This window comes from Schistocerca nitens, chromosome 2 (assembly GCF_023898315.1).
Source record: "Schistocerca nitens isolate TAMUIC-IGC-003100 chromosome 2, iqSchNite1.1, whole genome shotgun sequence".
NCBI classification, from domain to species: Eukaryota; Metazoa; Arthropoda; class Insecta; order Orthoptera; family Acrididae; genus Schistocerca; species Schistocerca nitens.
Genome location: NC_064615.1, coordinates 22,789,201 through 22,815,667, shown reverse-complemented (window position 1 = coordinate 22,815,667; position 26,467 = coordinate 22,789,201). Strand labels below are relative to the sequence as shown.

General features: G+C 42.9%; 1 protein-coding gene across 1 annotated transcript in view; it reads right to left on the bottom strand.

Annotated features, from left to right (window-relative positions):
• The window catches only part of LOC126234226 (brain-specific angiogenesis inhibitor 1-associated protein 2-like), a 639,899-nt gene that overhangs the window by 102,561 nt on the left and 510,871 nt on the right, over positions 1 to 26,467 (bottom strand). The window contains exon 5 of the mRNA XM_049942915.1: positions 8,146 to 8,217. Coding sequence (XP_049798872.1) covers positions 8,146 to 8,217 — 72 coding nt within the window. The remainder of the gene's footprint in view (positions 1 to 8,145; positions 8,218 to 26,467) is intronic.

Below are 26,467 nucleotides of genomic sequence, written 5' to 3'. Positions count from 1 at the left end.
TCAGGAAGGGAAAAAATTACGTGAATGGATATGGTTAGGCACTCCAAGGAATATGACATACAAACGGTACAGTCCTTCTGTTACCTAAAGAGGTTTGTTTAATCTAGACTGTCTACGAGAGTATTCGCTTTAATAGATTGTGTATTTCATACTGGCTGTCTGAGGTTTCGTTTCCTAACTCGTGTAGTTGCATTTAAGTATGTAAACTGGTTCCGAGCTCTCAGGCTGGCCGTTGTGGCCGAGCGGTCCTAGGCGCTTCAGTCCGAAACCGCGCTCTTGCTACGGTCGTAGCTTGGAATCCTGACTCGGCCATGGATGTCCGTGATGTCCTTAGGTTACTTAGGTTTAAGTAGTTCAAAGTCTAGGGGACTGATGACCTCAGGTGTTAAGTCTCATAGTGCTTAGAGACATTTGAACCATAAACTCCTCAAACGAAGTTAGGCTCTTGGCCACAGAGTATGATGCAACAGTTTTTGCACCTAACGGCTGGTTTCTGTTGCCCAGCGTACAGAATCAGTGCAAATGTACGTATTTTCTTCTTTGTAATGTGTTAATCAGGGCTGCATTACTTGGCGGCACTTGTTAGTTGTCATGAGGATCTTCCGCTCCGTGCGGTGGCGAAACCTGTAAGCGGTTGCCGTGAAGAGGGCCGGAAGTGGCCTGGGTGGGCAGTTTGTCGTGGGCCTGCGACCTAGAAGGTACCAGCAGTACTTGTAACATGCCGGCTGCCGTTACAGGATGCAGTTGCGGGAAGTGTGCCGTGGTAGTTGTAGGAATGTTGGCCAGTTTTACTGCAGCACGTCGTAAGGCGTGTAATTGTACCGGAATCCGCATTACCGCCCAGCACTACATGAATTGCAATTATCTACGATACTTCGGAGTATTATAAAGGTACAACTGAACATTCAGGAGGGCAAAATGTTACTTTAATGGATATGGTTAGGCATTCTAAGGAATATGACATACAAGAAGGTACATTTCTTCTGTTACCTAAAGAGGCTTCTTTAATCTAGACTGTCTACGAGAGTATTCCCGTTACTAGATTGTGTATTTCATACTGGCTGTCTGAGGTTTCGTTTGCTAACTCGTGTGGTAGGATTTAAGCATGTAAACTGGTTCAGAGCTCTCAGGCGGCGCCTATGGTGTGTGTGTGTGTTAATTCCAGAGGGACCAAACTGCTGAGGTCATCGGTCCGTAGACGTACACACTATATAAAATAACTTAAACTAACCTATGTTAAGAACAACACACACTCCTGCCCGATGGAGGACTCGAACATCCGGGGGGGGGGGGGGGGTCGCAGAACCCGTGACATGGCGCCTCGGATCGTGCGGCCATTCCGCGCGGCCCTGTGATTTGGTTGTGGCTGTTTCTCACATAGCTAACTAGGCACAGTGGCTTGTGTTTGTGAAGTTGTTACCTCTGTGGGTGTTGGTAACTTGACACAAATTTTACACTGGTCCTTTACGTGTTAAACTGATTTAATATTCTGGGCCACAGTGATGGCTTGAGGGTGTGATGTAAATTTTTATGTATTATATTTTAGGAAGTATCTTGTAATGGCTACCAACTCGGTCTTGTAAGTTATTTTACATCTACCAAGGTTTTCTTGGGGCTTTAGAATATAACTGAGCCTCCTCAAGATGGTGTGACGGCTCCATGTGATCCGGTACATGGCTTGACACAACAATTATATACTCAGAACACACCTAAGTGTCCGTCCGACACTCAGGGAAGATCAATATAAGATTCATTATTCGAAATTTTGTTTGATATAGGTAATTACTATTATTATCATTCTTAGTATTGTCTGCAAGTGTAAATGCGAGTCGTATGCTAATGTATTTTAGGGCTGTCTGCTGTGGGGTCTATGAATATGTAGATGCAGTTCAGCCAACCGTGGTATTAAGTAGAGTGCGACTGCACTGGACCAGAGTTCCCTGCGTCTTAGCAGGCCCCGTTAGGTTGGCAAGTAGCCCTGTGAAGACTCTCTGAGCCCTTCCGGCCACCGTGTTTGGACCCCGGAGGAGGGGAGACGGTTAGGCATTCCCTGCTGAGACTCTGGTGAATATAGACGCTCTGCGTGATGGCCCCTACAGTCATCTTCGGAGAGATTGTCAGGCTGCATTATATTGCTATTTTTATTTAGTATCACTGATGACGGGCCAGCATTCCATACAATCGTACAATTAAGTAAAGTGAGTGATCAAGGAGTATTTTCATGATTTTTATTAAATAAATGTTGTTGTTGTTCTATAAAATTCTTATCTTGGTCTCACAGCAACGCCTTATTTGCGTCATCACTTCCATAAAGTTATTCAAAATTTCAACTTCAAGCGAACCATGAAGCAGAACTTTTGAGTAGTGATGCTTGATTGTAAAAACGGTCGTAGGCGTCTTTCACAAAAGACACAGGTGCCACCTTCACGTTGAGGATGCCTGCCAAGGCTTTGCGGAAAGCAAGTATCATGCAATAGTAATCTAATGTGGTGTTATTTTAACATATATTACTGACATGCTTGTTAAATTTTGAACCATGGAGTGGGTTTTGTTTTAAGGTATCTTCTCGAGTAAGTGATAATTATTTAACAAGGTGTGGTTTGTCGATTGTTAATGCATTTTGGTGAGTTTAACTTCCAATTGGGGCCGTTTTGTAACCTTCTTATGTACGGCGGGCTGGAAGGACTCTGACAGCCACAGGCGCGAGTTAGTTGGACAACAATTGGCCAGTGGCAATACATTTTATTTTTCAGATGACATGAGTCACTTTCATATAGGCCTCTAGCCTGTAACAGAGTAGCCAGCATGGAACTTATTTAAGTACTGACGACTTGTACCTCGAAGATGTGCCCTTGCCTAAGTAGTTACCACAGCTACTTTTCGTGTTACTGTGCTTATGTAAGTTGTTTCACTCTCTTCCTTGGCATACACGCTTTGTTTCTTTTAAAAAATATATTAGAAAGCTCTACGTGTTCAGTTAATAAATGTTGGAGCTGTCACTTTGCGCTTTAATAATCCAGACCTTGCTTGACTACACTCTTTGGTACTGGGCAGAGGTAAAAGTTGTTACTGCGAACGATAAGTTTGACGGACTGTAGTTCTATTTGAAAGACAGATTTAGACAATGGAACCGATACGAGGCGATGCATCATCGAATGGAAAGCTGCATATTTGTGGCTGTGTGATTGCTGGAATCTTGTAGGGATTAGCGTATCTGTAGCTATGGTTTTTCTGTAAATGCTAAACAACTGCTAATATCTATGTTAAGGTTCAATAAACTTATAGAAGAATCTCCCAGATAAATTGTAAACTGAATTTTCTTTTGTTGGGAATTTAAATATTGTAGTCGTGCTTCCGGTCCATAAACATATATTGTCAAAATGTTATTTATTTTCGTAAGAAAAATTAAAGTCTCGTAACTACAAACGTGCATTTTGTCATACCAACAGCGAATCTAAATTTTTATTCAATAGTAAATACAAACTGGATCCCTTGGTCCTGAGTAGTGTGTAAAAATCACGTGCAAACACTGGAAAAGTCTGTATTGGTTAGTCAGGCAGAGCTTTGGTAGATACGTTGTTTGAACGTGAGACAAGCTGGAGATTAAGAAAGAAGGATTGCTGATGATCTTTTAAGAAATCACTCATATGACGTAGATTATAAAGTTTTAAGTTGTTAAGAGAAGAAAATAGATTATACTACTGGTAATCAATAAACATATGTCACTGAATGCCAGCTTCGCATCAAATGACCACAGTCAGCTTCCTTCTTCTGCTGTGTTAAATTAAGTTTTTGTTACAAATACCGGATTAAAACTGTAAGTTCAACTTTATTTTTCGTCTGTTGTTAAGTGTATTTCCACATTAAAAAACTTTGATTCCCTTTTTTCGATATGTAACTACTTCTGCGTGTCAGAATATGTAAAGATTTCTCATGTAAACGCTTTACATTCATATTTGTATGTTCTGTATAAACAATAACTGTATATGTCGCACGTAACTTAACCTGTGTTTGCGATATTCAGTTGTCACCTGAAGATGGCCTAAGAAGCCGAAAGCCGAGAGTGACCAAATAAACATAACTTTGCAGAGCATTAGGAAGTGTTCTCTATTTAACAGTACTATAATATTCTGGGAAGCACCGACGGAATTTGTGTTGACTGTAAATGTTTTACGACGTCGTTGACTGGCATGAACCACGGGGAGCGTTAAGCCGCCTGTCGGAAGGGGTGTTCTTTCTCCGCGCACATTGGCCCCTTTCCTTGTGGATGTATGAGAGCTGTGTCTTATGCGCGTTTCTAGAAACTTGGTAAGGGTAATGGATGCGTGTCACGTTATGTTTGTGTTTTATGACGATGAGAAGTAGAGGATGAAACACAGTACCGCCTCATAACCCACTCGTCTCGATTAGCACCCATCGAGCTTAACGTCCCACAAAAGTGTCAGATGCCTTCATTTCGTGAGACGCAGAGGTTTTTTTATTTAATCCAGGACATTGGTGCAAAGACTGGTGATCAGAAACTTTACGCCACCACCTCTTCTCTGCTTGCTTTCCAAATACTGACAGTGAACATCTCATCCACCAGCAGGATTCGAACCAGCTAAACTCCGGGTCGCGTGCCACTGTACGGGTGTGTATTGCGGAAGGTAATTCAGCAGGGAGCTAAAGAAAAGCTAAGATGAGTTGCTACAACAGTGGTCAGCATCCCACAGAACGCGAGAGCATTTCACGTCTCCCTCAACACCAAAAGTGTTTCGCGAAGGACGACGTTTTACTGGAGCTGAAGACGTCCAGATAGTGAGTGGTTCGAAAACAGCTTATTGTGCGACGCAGTCACACCGCATGAGATTACATTTGAAATTAGTGTGACTGTCTCGGGCAATAAATTATTTTCCTAAAACAGCTGAAAAAGTAGATTACGTGCACCTAGATTTCCGAAAGATACGATAATACGGAGTATCTTCGTGCATTTTTTTTACCCAGTCCGTGAGAAGTTAATCAATTCTAGAATATAGTTTCAGCATATCGAGTAACTTTGAAGTAGGCTTGACCTCAGAAATCGGATGAATTAAGAGACACACCGCAAGCATGATTACAGGTCGGTTAAGCTCGTACGATAGCGAAACAGCAATGCTCGGAGGATATTTATAAGAACCTTTGGAAGAGAGACAGCGAAGTCCACACGAAAGAATATTTGGTAAATTTAGAGAGCCTGTTTTCGAGGAAGACTGTTCGACAAATATGCTACGTCCACCGTATATCTCGCTTAGGAATCATGGGAATGAAGACATATTAGGCCACATACAGAACTATAAAAACAGTAATTTTTTGTAGCTCAACACGTGATGGAGTAACAAAAATAATTGATAATATTGGTCATATACACTCCTGGAAATGGAAAAAAGAACACATTGACACCGGTGTGTCAGACCCACCATACTTGCTCCGGACACTGCGAGAGGGCTGTACAAGCAATGATCACACGCACGGCACAGCGGACACACCAGGAACCGCGGTGTTGGCCGTCGAATGGCGCTAGCTGCGCAGCATTTGTGCACCGTCGCCGTCAGTGTCAGCCAGTTTGCCGTGGCATACGGAGCTCCATCGCAGTCTTTAACACTGGTAGCATGCCGCGACAGCGTGGACGTGAACCGTATGTGCAGTTGACGGACTTTGAGCGAGGGCGTATAGTGGGCATGCGGGAGGCCGGGTGGACGTACCGCCGAATTGCTCAACACGTGGGGCGTGAGGTCTCCACAGTACATCGATGTTGTCGCCAGTGGTCGGCGGAAGGTGCACGTGCCCGTCGACCTGGGACCGGACCGCAGCGACGCACGGATGCACGCCAAGACCGTAGGATCCTACGCAGTGCCATAGGGGACCGCACCGCCACTTCCCAGCAAATTAGGGACACTGTTGCTCCTGGGGTATCGGCGAGGACCATTCGCAACCGTCTGCATGAAGCTGGGCTACGGTCCCGCACACCGTTAGGCCGTCTTCCGCTCACGCCCCAACATCGTGCAGCCCGCCTCCAGTGGTGTCGCGACAGGCGTGAACGGAGGGACGAATGGAGACGTGTCGTCTTCAGCGATGAGAGTCGCTTCTGCCTTGGTGCCAATGATGGTCGTATGCGTGTTTACCGCCGTGCAGGTGAGCGCCACAATCAGGACTGCATACGACCGAGGCACACAGGGCCAACACCCGGCATCATGGTGTGGGGAGCGATCTCCTACACTGGCCGTACACCACTGGTGATCGTCGAGGGGACACTGAATAGTGCACGGTACATCCAAACCGTCATCGAACCCATCGTTCTACCATTCCTAGACCGGCAAGGGAACTTGCTGTTCCAACAGGACAATGCACGTCCGCATGTATCCCGTGCCACCCAACGTGCTCTAGAAGGTGTAAGTCAACTACCCTGGCCAGCAAGATCTCCGGATGTGTCCCCCATTGAGCATGTTTGGGACTGGATGAAGCGTCGTCTCACGCGGTCTGCACGTCCAGCACGAACGCTGCTCCAACTGAGGCGCCAGGTGGAAATGGCATGGCAAGCCGTTCCACAGGACTACATCCAGCATCTCTACGATCGTCTCCATGGGAGAATAGCAGCCTGCATTGCTGCGAAAGGTGGATATACACTGTACTAGTGCTGACATTGTGCATGCTCTGTTGCCTGTGTCTATGTGCCTGTGGTTCTGTCAGTGTGATCATGTGATGTATCTGACCCCAGGAATGTGTCAATAAAGTTTCCCCTTCCTGGGACAATGAATTCACGATGTTCTTATTTCAATTTCCAGGAGTGTATATACCCTTCGACGTGTGCTGAACAGTGCTTACGAATTATATCGAAGTAAATATGTAGATGTATAACTTCCAGAGATTTTATCCTTTCATTCGTACAAGGAAACACATTTCGAAACAAACAAATAGAAACAGGGTCAGGTATTTTCAGCGTGGTCAGTGAGTTTAATTGCTAAAAATTAAACTGCATATACTTGCTTATTCAAGGTGCAGAGAGGTAACATCAGTATTGTCGTGCTCTCCACAGCGTAAAGTCTAACATTACGTACAAATCCTGTTTGACAACTTTAACTGCATGTATCCCTTTTTATAAACAAATTTCAAAGTACAATGATTACCTTCTGTGGTTTCACTCAGATTCAAGGTACCGAACCTGTAAAAGTTCATTTATTGCTGTAGATTACAATCAGAAACGGCGCAATGATTAGGATTGAACATGTATAGGTAGGAAATCAGAAACAAGCTCTATCAAGAAACTACCAGAAGTATCCTTGGACGTGGATACGTTATGAATTTATTAAATAAGTTTGTTTTTGCTGGAAGGCTACTAAGTTATACATAACATTGGTGTATTACGACATTAATGACGAATGGAGCTACGCTAACAGTGAAAACAGAATTGAAAAACAGAGACTTAAAATAATACGAAAACTCAATCGCCACAAAAGCCCCACAAAGAACTCACTAAACGTCTGGCGACTGTGTGACCACCCTGTTTTAACAGATAGGAAGTGTAATACAGAATATATCCTGAAAGAAAGGCATTTTCCACTATTTTAGTGGATTTGGCGGAAAATTTAAATGCCTACTGTAGTTTTTCACTTTTTCCAAATTTACTTGCTAAGTAATCCCCGGCGAGTGCTGGAATAGTTCGTTAACGAGGGCCAAAATCGATTCCCATCCCCCAGACGTCACTCAGACACTAGTCTACACAAACCAAAGCAATTCATACTCTGAGATAGTATCTGTAATACTGGGAAACACCTACTCTTAACAGTCATCATCTTGTCAAATGTTTTCTGGAAGCTATTTTCCATTTTAACAAAAAATGTGCGGATGAGATACAGAAACTCTTTTTATAATTGGTGTAGCATACGGCTTTCTCCCAGGAAAGTTTGACCAGATTTGTGACTCACTTTCCATGATCCAGAATCACAGCAGATGCAAAGAAAACAGTCTGTCAGAGAGAGAAACAAGAAGTTCTGTTCCCTATAATAGCCCCAACCGTCAGCAATAAAGTTCCATTAAGTAATATATAGCCATTGTTTCGAAAAATTTAAGTTTTCAGATTTTGAGTAGAACTGAGACAATAAATACGAATGAAGTATTTATTTCACTCACCTGTACGACTTTGGTGTCCTTTTCGAGGTTAGTTTCCAGTGGGACGAGGAGGTCAACGTAGAAGGCTTTCAACTGTAACATAAGTAGGAAGTATTACCTAATTATTTGTATGCATTCATTTTATTAGTCTTTTGAATAATAAAAAAGTAACATGTAAGAATAGCTATTGAATTTCCTAGGTTATTAACTATCCACAATCGCATTGTAGTACCGTTTACTAACGAATAATTTAACATGTATTAAATCATAGATTTCATATTGATGCAGAAAGAAAGTGAGAGAACAGAAACAAATAACGTAACTGTTAAGCAACTATGTGGATAAAGCCACGCTTACTAAACGGTGCGTCCCATTTATTCTGCATCATATCCGCTCACATACGAGTCATGAAACCGTATGTTACAGCATCAACGTTACCGCTTTTGTCACCCTTCGAAGCTCCCATACAACCGGAAGCAGTACACTAGTAAACACAAAAAACAGGCTCAAAATTGGACTTTTTTATCGTAAACTGCAGATCACTGAAGTCGAAGCTCTAACAGAATCCTGTCAGTGACCAAAACTTGTTTTCAGCGTAATGCATATAGTGTGATGATACATCCGTAGTTACCAAGTCAGTAATACTTGCAAACGGTGCTGTATCAGTGGAGCAGCATGACATGTACATTTTCACTCAAGCTGCAACAATATCGCTCCGTTTTAAGAATTATTACTTATTATGAATTCTAATTCGTAAATGAACAAAGTAAATGCGAGCAAAAAAGTTTGAGATACAACATTCTGGTTTTCATGTTTCCAGCATATAAACCATCCAACATGATGACTTGAAAGCTTAAAGGAATGTGAAGCGCTTTCAGGAATGAACCGCTAGAAAATGCCTTTTCCGATATCTATAAATATCGACAAGTGACTAAATAAGCATCAGTAATGACGGCTAGAATTTCGTCTTGTTATGTATGGATATCATCTATCAATAGTTACGGTCACACGATTAAAGTAAGTAGTATTTTCATACAGTTGTCAATCTTAGGACGAGCAGATAGTGTTTTCTACTTCGTGCTACTGATTTTCTTAAATACATAATTATATGTGCTACATATTCAATTGTTTGTAGCCCCCTACAGTCTTCCTACTCCTCCTGACCTTCCTACGGCACCTTCCTTTGCTAGTTGCCTATTCCCAGATGCCTTAGCTGTGTCTCCTGTTTTTGTAGATTTCTTCCCACATACGTCAGTTTTTTTACTTCTTGATTTCGTTTACTTATTATGTCAAGATCGCCTCTTAACCAGTATTTCACGTTACCAGTGTCTGCAATTTATTGTCATCTTCAGATCTGACAATTAATCAGATCGCCTCTTAACCAGTATTTCACGTTACCAGTTTCTGCAATTTGTTGCCATCTTCAGATGTGACAATTAATTCACTAACAGCTTGGTTGCTATGTATAGCAGTTCAAGTTACACTCCTGGAAATTGAAATAAGAACACCGTGAATTCATTGTCCCAGGAAGGGGAAACTTTATTGACACATTCCTGGGGTCAGATACATCACATGATCACACTGACAGAACCACAGGCACATAGACACAGGCAACAGAGCATGCACAATGTCGGCACTAGTACAGTGTATATCCACCTTTCGCAGCAATGCAGGCTGCTATTCTCCCATGGAGACGACCGTAGAGATGCTGGATGTAGTCCTGTGGAACGGTTGCCATGCCATTTCCACCTGGCGCCTCAGTTGGACCAGCGTTCGTGCTGGACGTGCAGACCGCGTGAGACGACGCTTCATCCAGTCCCAAACATGCTCAATGGGGGACAGATCCGGAGATCTTGCTGGCCAGGGTAGTTGACTTACACCTTCTAGAGCACTTTGGGTGGCACGGGATACATGCGGACGTGCATTGTCCTGTTGGAACAGCAAGTTCCCTTGCCGGTCTAGGAATGGTAGAACGATGGGTTCGATGACGGTTTGGATGTACCGTGCACTATTCAGTGTCCCCTCGACGATCACCAGTGGTGTACGGCCAGTGTAGGAGATCGCTCCCCACACCATGATGCCGGGTGTTGGCCCTGTGTGCCTCGGTCGTATGCAGTCCTGATTGTGGCGCTCACTTGCACGGCGCCAAACACGCATACGACCATCATTGGCACCGAGGCAGAAGCGACTCTCATCGCTGAAGACGACACGTCTCCATTCGTCCCTCCGTTCACGCCTGTCGCGACACCACTGGAGGCGGGCTGCACGATGTTGGGGCGTGAGCGGAAGACGGCCTAACGGTGTGCGGGACCGTAGCCCAGCTTCATGGAGACGGTTGCGAATGGTCCTCGCCGATACCCCAGGAGCAACAGTGTCCCTAATTTGCTGGGAAGTGGCGGTGCGGTCCCCTACGGCACTGCGTAGGATCCTACGGTCTTGGCGTGCATCCGTGCGTCGCTGCGGTCCGGTCCCAGGTCGACGAGCACGTGCACCTACCGCCGACTACTGGCGACAACATCGATGTACTGTGGAGACCTCACGCCCCACGTGTTGAGCAATTCGGCGGTACGTCCACCCGGCCTCCCGCATGCCCACTATACGCCCTCGCTCAAAGTCCGTCAACTGCACATACGGTTCACGTCCACGCTGTCGCGGCATGCTACCAGTGTTAAAGACCGCGATGGAGCTCCGTATGCCACGGCAAACTGGCTGACACTGACGGCGACGGTGCACAAATGCTGCGCAGCTAGCGCCATTCGACGGCCAACACCGCGGTTCCTGGTGTGTCCGCTGTGCCGTGCGTGTGATCATTGCTTGTACAGCCCTCTCGCAGTGTCCGGAGCAAGTATGGTGGGTCTGACACACCGGTGTCAATGTGTTCTTTTTTCCATTTCCAGGAGTGTATATGCTTTGAACATCAACGAACGAAGTCCTTTTACTAAGTGATGACATGATGCATAATTCATTAACGTGTTATATATCATTTTATGATGTTCAACGTTAATAACCTGAATTTTAATACATCGTGACGAAGCTGTTAGTGGGTTAACCACATGTGAAGGTCGCTATAAAATACCGAAACCGCTAATGTAAAATCATTATTATAAGGTAAAAAAGACATAATAACTAGATATATAAGATTTATAAGTTCACATACTTTGATTTGATAATATATCAGTTTTTAACTATTTTGATTTCGTATAAATTGCTCTCTTAGTTTCTAATATATATCTGCCACGGTATCATCAAAAAACACCATTTAAGTGGATACCGAAAACAACTCTATTATAGATGACAACAAAACAGATCCTTCTGTGACAAAAATAACTCTGTAAGAGCTACACCTATTTTCTGCACACATCAACCGCGTTATAGGTGTTCGAAGAGTATTAGCATTTTCTAATGGGTAATGGTTTCTTAATGAAAACGCCATCAGTAACTGACACAGATTCTCGTTTCAAATTCTAGCAAAGGAGCACTATTCTTACAGTATTTCGTCGAAGATAATGTTCAATTTGTTTAATTAGTATAACTTTCTTCCAACTCAATAATGCGATTTGAAATTTCACTCTTACTTGGTCGAGATTAATTTGCAACAGTTGATTAGATTTGAGTCCACCAGACTTTCATTTAGACGTTTACATTTCGACTGAGGCTTCTTGCTCTTAAGTTACTCTACATTATTAGGAATCAAATTTTCCTTTTTAGCATCATCCATTCAAGTTCCACGTTTATTATATTATTTTTCTTCTTCCGTCATTCTTACATATTGAACTAACTTCCACTTCCTGTTTTTTTATCATTTTATCCCTTTAAAAATATTTTATAAGTCATGTATACTATAGTCTATAGTGGGGTCTACTTCTAGATTACCGTAATCAGGATTTGGTAAGTTTATTTCTCGTGTCGAACGAGAGGATAATTATATTTACAGGTATGAAATAAAGACTCTGTTCAAGATGTCAGAAGAGTGGTACGCAAGTAGCCCTGTATCACAGCTGAAGGAACTGTGGGAACAGCCATAGCGGGAAATCACCAGTTATATAAAAATTATAAGCACAGAGAGTGTTCTAATCTAATAATTACAAATAAAAACGGACAACTACGCTTGCTTAATGAAGGGAGTCGTACAACTTATGTAAAAATTAGTATAACTAATACAGTTGTAAAGCAAGGAGATGATTCCTGGTTTGTGGTGGGTGATTTGGCAGTCGCCCGCTGAGTTATTTCGAAATTGAACAATTGAAGGCAGTACGAACGCCAGCCTGATAGAAATTAAAAGCCAGGGACTCACTCAGAGAGGAATCTTGAGAGAAGTCGGACGTGCACCAGAAGAGGCACGTCTCGTACTAGGTTTTGTGCTCCATGGAAGTGCGTTGGCACCCATGGATACGTAAATAGGCTTAGCCGTGTGTAGGTTCATTGGTTTGGACTTAAATTACTTGTAGGGAAGTTTTGACCGTCTAGTTATTCAGTTACTGTAAATGTAGCAGGGCGATATGATATAATCTTATAGGAATAGGAAGTAACATTTTAATGTGCCTGACAAAATGAATTTCGTAATAGCACGTCAATACAAGTCACCTTCATTATTAGAACTTGAGTGCGAAAGCCATTCGAGTTTTATTTCCTTATTTTCTAAGTGACCAAGCCTAGTGGTGACCGTCCGCAGCTCGTGGTCGTGCGATAGCGTTCTCGCTTCCCGCGCCCGCGTTCCCGAGTTAGATTCCCGGCGGGGTCAGGGATTTTCTCTGCCTCGTGATGACTGGGTGTTGTGTGATGTCCTTAGGTTAGTTAGGTTTAAGTAGTTCTAAGTTCTAGGGGACTGATGACCATAGCTGTTAAGTCCCATAGTGCTCAGAGCCATTTGAACCATTTTGAACCTAGTGGTGACCCTTATGCCCAAAATTAATTTAACTTAAATATATTCCAGCGTCACCCGTTGCCTTGTAACAGGGCCAAATAGAATCGCACACAGCAATATTGGGGCAGAGTGCGAGGGAAGTCAGCGAGTTCAGAGAACACCTATTAATAAATAACACATGAAAACTGGTGACCACACACATGACAGCTCCTACTAGGATGAAACCAGTAACCTCACACAACCGAACTGAATTTTCTTCATTCTCTTCCATAACTTTCAAAGAAGAACGTTATATTTGCTCTGTATTTGATAATGTGTTTTGAAAATGGAACTTCCATGGATAAAATATATTGTTTTTATTTTTATTTAGTCTCTTCCTGACTAGTTCTGGGTTTACAGCCACATTTTCACATGCCCATTCTTATAATCAGCCAAGCTGTTCAAACTATAAGCAATGGTGACTCCAGATTCCAGCTAAGCAGAATGGCTGATTGCAAATGTAAATTTCTAAAAAAACTAACTGAATTGCTCGTCTGCCTGAAATTGTTTATCACATTCCCAGCTTCTTTTTTTATGTATGATTAACCCACAATAGGTGTTTTGTATTATTTATTTCCGGAGATGGACTGCTTTTGTATACTTACCGGAGCTTTCGCGATTAAAGTGATTGAACTTTTTCCTGGCATGAATCTCATTTTCGACGTCTGTGTCTAACTGTTAGTTATAAACCCTGAATTCGACAATAGTTCTACTTCTACAGACGGTTTTTACCACAGTCTCATTTTCTGTGAGAATGTGAATTGTCGCTGCTTTCCACGACCTGTACAAATGATCTGGAATAGTGCCTACGGCTCATTAAAAGTGATGCAAAGCGACACAATAGCGCTTAGAAAAATTAAGCCATTAAAAATTTGTTTTGAAATGTATAAAGTCTTCTAGATGATCACCGATTTGTACAGAATTGATATTTGAATCTAATCACAAATAAATATAAGGGAGTGTAACTGAATAGCGGAAAGATTCGACACCGTTTCACTAAACAATCGGCTGTTAGTAGCAAAGGTTAAAACTTTCAACTGGTTAGCACTAAATATCTAAGGCCGGACAACTTCACTGACGTACCGGTAACAGCTTGTATACACAAACCTTCCTCGACAGTCAGTCTACTTATTAGTGAAAATCTTGTCAAAGTTCTTAAAGTAGATCCTGAGATAGCTTCCACTTACAGATTGTAAAACACGCTGGAGAACTTTTAATTCCTCATAGCCAATCTGGAGGAAACTTTTGTAAATTATTGACACAAACCTGCCTCATGAAGAAGTGAAAACTTTATCAAAATCCCTATAGTAGTTTCTGAGAGTAGCATTCGCATACAACGGAATAAAAATTACTACAGGGAGGAAACTTCCCGACAGAGTAAAAGTACGTGACGGACCGAGACTCCAACATTGGATCTTTGCCTTTTGCGGGCAAGTGCTCTCCCGACTGAGATACCTAAGCACGACTCACGGCGTCTCCTCACAACTGTAGTTTCGCAGTGCCTCGTCTCCAAGCTTCCTAACTTCACAGAAGCTCTCCTGCGAAACTTGTAAGACTAGCGCTCCTAGAAGAAAGGATACTGCAGAGCAGAGTAATAATTTCATTCTGCAATCATACCCCAGGCTAAGCCTTGTCTCCGCAGTATCCTTTCTGCCGGAAGTGCTAGTCTTGCAAGTTTCGCAGGAGATCTGTGACGTTCGGTATGTGGGAGACTAGGTATTGGCAGAACTAAAGCTGTGAGGAAGGGTCGTGAGTCGTGCTTGGGTAGCTCAGTCGGTAGAGCACTTGTCCACGAGACGCAAAGGTCCGGAGTTCGAAAGGTGAGCCGACACACAGTTTTAATCTGCCAGGAATTTTCTTATCAGCGGTCACACAGCTGCAGAGTGAACATTTCATTCTGACTGCAAGGCATATTAATAACGTGTACAGCAATGTCTACGACGGTTAAAGATGGGATTACCACTTAAGTTTAGACTTGGTGAAGTCAGATGCATTGCTTGTAATGGGTAGCGACATAGGTGCACTGCACATGTCGAACAAGAAAACTCGTAAACAAATACACTTTCGCGTACACTAGATTCTTTCCCTTTTTTGACTGAGACACATTGTCGCAGAATCAAATCAGAAATACCGGATGGTTAAAATTAAAGTGCAGCTACTTGCAGAGGTACAGTATGGGCTGTAATTAACGTATGGCAGCAAAATTGGATAGCTAGTCTAATGTGTTAATGCGGAATCGACTTACGCTGGATATAAATTAGTTCAAATTTTGGCGTACAGGTGAAATTCTGACGGTGCTTTGCATCCTGTCGACGTCTCCGGTGCTCATCTTGAACAAATTGTGTAAGCTGCGGTTAATAATAATATCAACATTAGGCCTTTCTCATTTGCTTGACCTTTTATGCCCACGTCATGGTCCTAATCCATTAAAAATGGAAATATTTCTATTTTTTTTTTAATTAAGTACGGTTACTGTACCAGACGGCTTAATCTAATGGAAGATGTTTTATTTCTACACGTTGTTCTTGCGTTCACAGCGCAAAATTTGCACCTCTTGGCCTAAATTGGAACTGACTCTTTTTTCTAATCATAAAGCTGTCCCACATTAGAATACCTACGACGTTTTGCTGCCATGCGATAATTACAGCCCACATTGCACCACTGTGAATAGCAGAACTATAGTTGTAACCACCTGGTAGCTCTCATCCTCGGTTCTCAGCAATCTTTCCCAGAGGTTTCCCTTGGTTGTAAGGCGAATACCGGAACTGGAAATCTCCTCCTATGTGTTCCCAATTGGACTAAATAGGCTTACGGCGCTCCCGATTTCATCGCTTAGTGAGTTTGACGAAACGGCACATGTTTCGATGTTTGTCCTCCCATCACCTTCTGACAAAGGACTTTAACTCGCCGAGAAACACTACTGGTGGGTATTCCAAACTGAGACACCCATTACCATCTCCCCTAGTATTTGGTTGAAACGTAACATTACTTGAACAGTTTTCTTTATCCAGAGAATGAAATTATACAGACTGTAAATCCAGCTAGTTAAAACATACCACAGTGGCGTAAGGGAAGTCGAGGAATTTGTTGTGTACTCCTCTACATTTACATACTTGCTAAGCAAGTCACCAAGTCACCTTACGGTGCGTGGCAGAGGGAACCCTGTAACACTACTAGTCATTTACCTTCCTCTTCCACTCTGCGAATACAGCTAGGGAAAAACGAATGTCTATGTGCCTCAGTATAAACCGTAATCCCTAGAATTTTATATTCGTAGTCCTTACGTTAAATGTATGTTGGCGGCATTAGAATCTTTCTGCGTCAGCTTCAAATGCCGGTACTGTGGTACTTTAAAATATGTCAGTAGTCTCTCTGGAAAAGAACTTCGCCTTTCCTCCAGGAATGCCCATTTGAGTTCCCGAAGCAACTCCGTAACTCTTGCGTGTTGTTCTAAATTACTGGTAGCAAATCAAGCAGCCCGCCTCTGACTTGCCTCCATGTCTTCCTTTAATCCGTCTTCGTGCAAATCCCAAAAACTCTTGCAGTACTGAAGAACAGGTCGCACTAGCCTCCTATATGCGGTCTCCTTTACAGATGAAACATTCTTTTCCAAAATTCTCCCAATAAACCGAAGTCGACCATTTGCCATTCCTACAATCGTAACGTGTTCGTTCCATTAGATCGCTTTTTGCAACGTTGCGCCAAGATATCTAAACGAAGTAACCGTATGAGCACGAATCTACTAATGCTGATTCCTTTCTTCCTTCTCGTCTACGTTAACTCACATTATTTTAAATTTAGGGCTATCTGTCATTCAACTAGAAATTTTGTCGAAGTCACCATCTATGTCATACTGCCCATCCCTATCAATACTATTACTAGCCCCACCCACAATCACCAGAATCACCAGAATGCCCACTGGCTCCCCCACTGCATTCCCCCCAGTGAAAATATTTCGAACAAGTCTCACACCGCAATCCACTACTCACGAACCTACGGCAAAGCCCACACTTCTCACTCATCGAACTTCGGATGACATTATCTCGTCCGAACGTCCGAAGAGCCAATTAGCGGGCAACTCGTCATCGCGACCTGTGGCAGCTAATCACGGGGAGGGGACATATCCCTCCGCGTGATATTGTAATCAGACCCGCCGAGCCTGTGCGGCAGTCCTTAGCGACCCTGCAGCGGCAGTTAGAGCGAACGTCACCGCCGAGGATTTCCGGGACGCCTGCTCGGAAGTGTATTTGGTGGGTGTGCACTTAACATGGGGCTATGTCGGACTATTTGCGCCTGTCACTGTTGAACTTCCGTGCCAGCTGGGACTTGTTCCAGGAATGTTCATTTTATTTAATTCTTACGAGACTGAGTGAACAAATAGTTCTTAAATAGGGACTAGTTTCTGCACAGTTGTTCCTGGTACTAAGGCTGGGCAGCCGTATTGAGACGATGTGCTACCAGACAGACAGCCACGTCAAAACACTGTGAATTACTGTTACTGATAGTGCAATACCTGTATCACTCAACATCTGAAACGGTGTAAGATCACAGTTGCAGGCAGAAAAAGATTGAGTTCCAGCAAGTCATATAATGTTAGTGAGTAAGTTTACAAATTTACAATGTTATCATACACTACTCATTGAGAGGTTGACTCTTACGTTAAAGCGTTAACGCAATAAGTCAAATATTGAAATCAGAAACTGCCAACATGTCTTCTGGCAATATAACTCACTGCGCGCAAATTACACAGACTATTTTCATGTGCAGTATTTGAAAATGTGATCACTTAGGGACATATTTTTTCTTTAACGTTTTTTTCTTACTATGCACTACTTGCCCAAAAGGTCTTACATGAACACGTAAACGAGTTATCACTTTCCTTGTTTTACCAGTTTCGATTTCGACTCTTTCAATTTTCTGTGGGTGAATAATCCAAAATTAATAAAACCAGTGTAATTAAGGTTTTATGTGTTCAAGCATGCAAGTTTTGAAATGCTCAATGTCAAATATTTAACATATTAACTCATCTGCAATCAAACATTTCAATCTGTTTCATACATCGAAGTTCGATTCTTTGAGCATTGGGTGGGGAGGTTTGTGGTTTAGAAGAAAATACGGTAGTCGTTGTCGCCGCAACTCATTTCGTCATTCTTTCCAGTCTCATAACTTCTCCTTGTTTCTCTTCACATTTCTAATTAAGCTGAGTAGCCCTCTCACGCTGCCTTTGTCCTCCTTCTTTGATCTTTTCTGGTGTCACGCTGTGGACTTCTGGCCCTTTGTGGGTCTTTAAAGAGTTTTTTGAATGCGCATCTTTGCGTTCCCTAAGTTTAGAGCAGCTACAAATTATGCTTTACAAATGTTTCACCATTCTCTCAACGATAAAACGCTCCTAACCCAAACCGTTTCACTAGTACGGTATAAACGTGTTCCTGAACAGCTGTTGTTCCGCGTTTTTTGCGTTCCGAAAAATTTCCTCCCTTTCCCTTCTCTCGTTTTGCTTTTAAATATTATATATAATGAAAGGTCTTATGGAAACAGCTCTATCGAAATGTCATGCTACAAAATGAAGACAATGTACAGGCAGAAAAGAACGTTACCCTTAGATAAGACTTGCCAACGCACTATTTTGCTTGTTCATAGATAGTGAGAAGTAGATCGTAGTTTCCTGCTGCACCTCTCTAATTTTCATTGAATAGTGATATTCACTGAATAGTGATGTTCGACATAAGGGGGTTAGAATAGTCCGTGAACGAGATTCCCGTCATAGTATGGCAGCAGAGTGCTTTTCTTCATTCTAAGCGTTTGAAATGTATACAGAGCGAGTCTTCGGTAGCTGACTTCACTTAAAGATTAAAGAAACTGTTAACAATTATTGTCAGAAAAAACGACTACTTTAGATGAAGGCTTCTGCCTAGGTTTTTGTGGCTGTTACTCCACATGAGAATTGCATGCCATCAAAGTTGACAATACAATAAAGACACTTTTTTTTTCTCTCGGTAAACGGTGCGATAATTCCTTGCCTAATCACACTGAATGCTCGTTTTTATATTGGTTCCCCAATTATTTATCTTTAGGGTGCATGTAAACAATACGATTGCGTAGGAAGAAAGTAGACTCCGTTAAGGTAAGGGCGACATGAAAAATTAGCCAGAATCAGTTTTAAATATGTGTAATTACTTTACATCTAGTAAACAATGTTTCGATTCTCGTTGGTCCTAATCCATGTTTGCCTAATATGTCAGGATTCACATCATACAACAATTTTTCTGTCTTTGTTAATTTGTGTCACAGTTTTCTTCGTTTGGATGATCTGGCTGCCGGAGGAAATCACACTACATTTTACAGTATTAATTTTTCTTTTCCATCATCTTTTCTCCTATTATGACACTTATTATCACTTTTACATCTGCTAGGCACCAACACTACCCAACTGCATTTTGAAAACCATATATCCTCACCCAACTACCTGCTGTCTTCCAATGAAATTTTATGGATCTATACTACTTCGGACATTCTTGTACCGTCCTTTACAATTTGCAGTTTACTATAAATGTTGGTAATAATCATATGAGTCGATAATCTAAACATGGTGTATGTGTTGTGACAGTGAACTGCAGAAATGGAGCGAGGTGGTGCAGTGGTAAGCACACTGGACTTACTTACCGAAGGACAACGGTTCAAATCCCCGTCCAACCATCTACATTTAGGTTCCTTATTCTTTCTTTGCTTAAGGCAAATTACGGAATGATTCCTTTGAAAGGCTACAGCCGATTTCTAACCCCATCCTTTTCTAATTCGAGCTTGTGCTCCGTCTCTAAACACCTCGTCGTCGAGGAAACGTTCAATCCCAGTCTTCGCCCTTTTTCTCTCTTATTTTCCTGACATCAACTACTGAACATATTAACTCATTTGTAAAGTAATCAGAAGTTTTATACGGAGCCTATTCTGAAAGTAAAGTCCGATCGGCTGCGAAATGGAAACCAGTAAAGAAATCGAAAATATGTTATTTGCAACAGTTAGCTACACCTTCCAGCTACTTCTCTACGTTGTCGCCGCTCCGACTTAAACATTTGACATAGAATTGTGTCAATTTTCCGATACGATCGTCACAGAAGGTAGGCGGCTGTCCTTTCCGACAATTCTCTACGCTGGTCTGCACGTCGTTCTCTGTGCCAAAATGTTGTCCTCAAAGTCAGCGGTTTATGTGGGCAGAAATGAGAATCAGAGGGAGCCACATCGGGGCTGTACGGTGGGCAATCAAAAGACTTCCCATCGAAAACGCTACAGGAGCATCTTCGTTGCACCTGCAGTGTGTTGTCGAGAATCTTCATGAAGAAGGATCTGCATAATAGTTACATTATGTGGGATGTATGAAATCAGCCTATATCTCATGGCAGGTGCACATAATTGGCGGGTGACACTATTTTTCTAGGCTTCTTAATGTGCTCACCGTGCGCCTAGTTCTGAGTCAGAACTGAAAAGAGCGACATGATACGACAGGCGGGCATACCAGAGAGATTGGCCAACACAGCTGGGCAAAGATTCATCGGATTTTCACTGCGGTTTCCATTTCAGGACCAATCGGACCTTGCTTACCAAACAGCCCTCGTACTTGGTAGTGCGATTCTTTAAAGAACCGGAGATTTACTGGTGGAATACTAATAACCGCCAGCCAAAACCTATTTATTTCTCAAGTAAAAATAGAACTTCATATTTATCAGACGAACAGAAGACACTGAGCTATCATTGTACGACGTTTAGACATGTCCGCCCGGTTGGCCGTGCGGTCTAACGCAAGGCTTTCCGGGCGGGACGGAGCGCCTGGTCCCCCGCACGAATCCGCCCGGTGTACTTGTGTCGAGGTCCGGTGAGCCGGCCAGTTTGCGGATGGTTTTTAGGCGGTTTTCTATCTGCCTCAGCGAATGCGGGCTGGTTCCGCTTATTCCGCGTCAGTTACACTATGTCGGCGATTGCTGCGCAAACAAGTTCTCCCTTGTAGGGGGGGGGGGGGGGGTCGACCGGGGGCCGAACCGCACAATAACCCTGGGTTCGGTGTGGGGCGGCGGAGGGGTGAAGTGGACTGCGGTAGCCGTCGTGGCGTTGCGGACCACTACGGCTGCGGAGGGGACCGAGCCTCTCCGTCGTTTCTGCGTCCCCGGTCAACATGCATACATATGTGTAGACATTGTTAACGAAAGTAGCTGAAGGATTAGGTATTAGTTTTTCCATGAGCTGATTTTGCTTGTTCAGTTACTGAAATTCCGCTGCAGTTGCTAATAAGTATCTTACTAAGTCCACGATCATTTTGCGACCTTCAAACGGACCTCAAAATGATCTAATGTAAAGGCCAATGCCGCCATGGACTTAACAGAAGTATTACTAGCATCTGCTATGGCATCACATTAATTGATGGCTTCGTATTCCACATAAGAATCGAAACTCGACCATTTTGTATCGTGAGCAATGTTATAACCAACTGAGCTATCTGTGACGACTACTTGTCGTGACTCGAATCTTCAGTAAGACTGATCTTCCAAAATCCATAGTATTCCTCTTGCTTAGTTTGCCGTACTTGCACTCCTGAGATTGTCCAGTCAGCGTCCAGCCTCAGCTTAGCAAACAATCACCATGTCTTGGATGATGTGCTCTTGTACGCCAGTACAGCATTGTTCTAGATGAAAGAAAGTTCACCTATCTACATGTATACTGGGTGTCTATGTGATGAGGCAATTTTTAATCGACAAAAGAGATGTATTGTTTTGAGATAGGGTACCCTCGTCCCAAATCACATAGTCGACATTTATAAGCGAAAACGAGAAGTTGTAAAATTTGCTATTGATTTGCGGACTATGACAAAAACTTAACTAGATCAATTTTTTCAGTTACTTTATTTATCACCACAACTGGCACAAGGTGCTACATTCTTAATTATACAATGCCGCACCTGTTCGAGCACCCCATTGTTAGCCGCGCGGGATTAGCCGAGCGGTCTTGGGCGCTGCAGTCATGGACTGCGCGGCTGGTCCCGGCGGAGGTTCGAGTCCTCCCTCGGGCATGGGTGTGTGTGTTTGTCCTTAGGATAATTTAGGTTAAGTAGTGTGTAAGCTTAGGGACTGATGACCTTAGCAGTTAAGTCCCATAGGATTTCACACACATTTGAACATTTTTTTTAACCTCATTGTTAGTAATGTCTCTTACTGCGGTCTATTGTAACACTTAGCTAAGGGCTCCAACATTCTTTAGTAAAGTACTGTACTACTGTTGTCACGGATCTCTCCACTATGCTGGACAGCAATGGCCCAGGAAGGAAGAGTTGTTGGCAGCATACTGTCTTAAGTTTCGACAGCTGCCTCGTACACAAATCTTAAATATCACCCTACAAGAGGAAATCTAAAGGAGTTATATAAGGAAAACAAACTGGTAACGAGACAGGATCTGTACTTCCTATCCATCTTCCTCAAAACGCCTAATTGTCTGAAGTAGCTGTTTACGAACAAGATGCGCAAAGTGAGCTCTGACACAAACCCTCACATCAGCACTCACATCATCATTGTACACATCACCAAACTTCACAGAATTAGTGGAAGTACATCGCATTTTGACTACACTACAACGCTAGCAAACAATTAAATAGTATAACAGCTTATTACAAAGTACACAGTTTGCTTCGCAGGTGATACTATTCCACTGATAGTATTATACCACAATACGTCTAGCTCCATAACTTTCAGTCCAGACGTTTCGAGGTAAGCAATTCGGTATCTGAAATTGAGACAGTTCCCCTTCTCCATCACATCTGAAAATTTGTATCATTAAGGCCACGACTTTTGTATATGTTAATCTCTATCTTTGTGCAAAGTGGTTTCACTCCACCTGCCTCCTTCTATCCTTTGTTTAAGAAGAGGGGGAAGGTGGGGGTGGTCGTCAATCTCCTGATTGCTTTGATTTGCCCCCCCCCCCCTGAATTCCTCTTCCGTGCCAACTTGATTCATGTCCGAATAACACTATCACAATACGTACTCAATTTCGAGGGCGTGTTGAAAAATGATGTCTCCGAATTTTTCATGTCAAAACTCTCAAGTATTTTAAAATAAAACTAACGCTATTAACATTCTACATCTTATTTTTCATGCCTACATATTTGAAGACCTATGCCACTAGAGAGCTGTGACTGGTAGCATGAAACTTGACGGTGTGTGAAGTTACTATCGGTGCGTGATAAACTGCGTGCTGTAATCCGGTTTCAAATTCAAAGAGTTCATCAACGCGTGGATCACTTCCTCCTGTCATCTCTCCTGTGCCACACCACACACGAGAGCTGCGATATCTGCAACAATTCACTCTGAACGGTCACCCTCTATACAGTACCCACTTGGCCCATTCGATTTACGTCTATTCCCAGAACTTAAAGAACACCTTCGAGGACTTCACTTTGATGGTGACGAAGCGGCGAAAGCAGAGGTGACGTTGTGGATCACTAAACAAAGTCAAATATTCTACAGTGACGGTGTCGACAAGCTGGTCTCTCGTTGGGAGAAATGTGTTCGTCGCCAGGGTGACTATGCTGACAAATAAATACGTAGATAATAAGAATAAAGATGTAGAATATTAATAACGTTTGTTCTACTTAAAAATATTAAGATTTTTCACATTAAAAAAATTGGAGGCTTTACTATCCAGCACGCCCTCATGCTTCTTGGAGACGTTCCAAACGTGTCTTCCCTTACGGTTTATATTCTCCACAGCTGCCTATAGCAATATGGAAGTTGTTCCCTGAAGTCTCAGTAACATGCCCTTTCATTTTATCCCTTCTTCTTGTCCTGTATTCTGTACGTTCCTCGCGTCCCCGATCCTGCGGGGTATATCGTCATTCCTTCTGTACCACCACATCTAGACACTTAGATTGTCATCTACTTCGGTTTTCCTACAGTCATTGATTAACCTCAGTAAAAAGCTTTTCTTCAACCGTACATTCTTAAGAAATTTCTTCCTCAAATTAAAGTCAATGTTAAATTTTACAGGATTTCTTTTGGCCAGGAATGCTCTCTTTCCACGTGGTAGTCTTTGTCTGTGTAGTCTACGTCCTTATTGTCTCTTCCGTTATATATTATTTTTTTGCGAGGCAGTACAATTTCTTAACATAGTCTATTTCGTGGTCAGCAATTTTGATATTAAACTGATCGTTATTCTCATTGCTGCTACTTTTCATTACTTACGTCATTTTTTGGATTCCTCTAAATCGATAAGGTGTGTACATTACACTGTTCGTTCCGTTCAGCAGCTCCTGTAATTCTTCTTCACTTTCATTGAGATCGACAATGTCATCAGGGAATCTTATCATTGACATCCTTTCAACCTGACTCTTAGTCCCTCTCTGGAACCTTCCTTTTATTACTTTATTACTCCTTCGATGTATAGATTGAATATTAGGAGCGAAAGACGACATACTTGTCTTATAGTTTTTCCTATACCAGTACTTCGTTATTGGTCTTCCACTCTTATTGTTCTCTCTTGGCTCTTATACAAATTAAGTACTACTCCCAACATTTTCTACGGCCTACACATACATTCTTGAGAATTTTGGTATGGCATATTTTATACTGTAAAACGCTTCTTCTAGACAGACAGATTCTAGGAACGTGTCTCGATTTTTCCTTAGGTCTTGTTGCTACTACTAAGCACGACATTAGAACTGCCTCTCTGTTGCCTTTAAATTCCATAATGTCAAACTAATCGCCTAGTAGATCCTCGGTTTTCTTTGCTATTCTTCGATACATTACTCTAATCATTAGCCTGGGTGAATGAGCTGTTAACGCTGATTGTAAGTTAGTTCTCGGAATTATGTGCCCTTGCTGTCATCTCAGTTGTGTGGATGTTAACTCACCGAACGTCAAATGGCCTGTGTACAGACTTACAGATTCTACAAACTAAGCTGAATAGTAGTTTTGTGGCCAGTTCAACCAAAGGCTTCAGAAATTCTGTACAAATGTTATTTATCCCATCGCGGGCAGATAACTAGCAAGGAACTCAGAAACGTTGCTTTCATAAGGCTACATAGAACAGTACCTCAAAATGGTTCAAATGGCTCTGAGCACTATGGGACTTAACTTCTGAGGTCATCAGTCCCCTAGAACTTAGAACTACTTAAACCTAACTAACCTAAGGATATCGCACACACCCATGCCCGAAGCAGGATCCGAACCTGCGACCGTAGCGGTCGCGCGGTTCCAGACTGTAGCGCCTAGAACCGCTCGGCCACACCGGACGGCATAAAACAGTAGCGATGTATTGAATAATATTATTGAGTCACTGATACAAGGTCTCTTGGCCTGATTGTATGAATACTGGCGCGATGCTGCCACGTAGCTTTAGCTTTCCTCAGCTGAAATCAGGCAGCAGGATGGAGTCTAGAAGTGTATGGGCACGTAATCAGTGCTCAGCCTGTTAGAGCGGCCAATGGACCCGTCTGATGACAATCGCCGGATCGGATCATTTACTCGCCGAGCCGCGGGTAATTCCGCGCAGTTTGTTATGCGCGGCACAAAGCGGCCAGCGTGACACGGCTGCACACGCGCGTGCGTGCACGCACAAAGGGCGGCCCGCGGTCGAGGGCGGAGGGCTCGTTTGTCCCTCTCCGAGAGCTCTCGCCGGGATTCACCATCCGACGCACAGCTCTGTGTCGTGAACACACGCTGCCGCGCCCCAGCCCTGCTCTGTCCTAACGATAACTCACTGATAGATGGCAGTCAATCCGTCTTTCACATAAGTTAGCTGCTCTTATAACTAAGTGGCTTCATCGCGTTCGGCACAGTGTCTTGTCTGTGCCGCTATTGTCTCAAATTTTTCTCAAGCCAGGAAGGAAGACCACTACGGGAACCGAAGTTGTGCTATATTCTCCTTTTTATTGGAACTGATATTAATGACACTATGAATTTGGTTTACCTTTGCCACAGAGCCCTGGAAACTTCCAACTTTCAAAGCTGGCCTTGGGTGCCACTCAGGCGGCGGGTCGAGGCGTTGCCTCATCTGGGTTTCGTAGCCGGGGGTGCGGTTGGCTCCCTTACAAGGTGTCCGTACGAAATTCACTTCATCGTTCTCGTTCACATTAATAGCTGTGTGTAGGGAACAACTAGGACTTCAACATACATAAACATGCAGAGACAACACTCAACTGTTTTAGGGAAAACAAGTTTGAAAATTTTAGGCGTTCTTGTACACTGAAGTAACAAAAGGTCATGGGAAAACCATATGCACATACACGGTGGTTCACTGATCGTGACCGATCCAAATATCTCACGAAATAAGCATCAAAAGAAAAAACTGCAAAAAACGAAACTTGTCTAGCTTGAAGGGGGAAACCAGATGGCGCTATGGTTGACCCGCTAGATGGCGCTGCCATAGGTCAAACGGATATCAACTGCGTTTTATTATAATAAATGA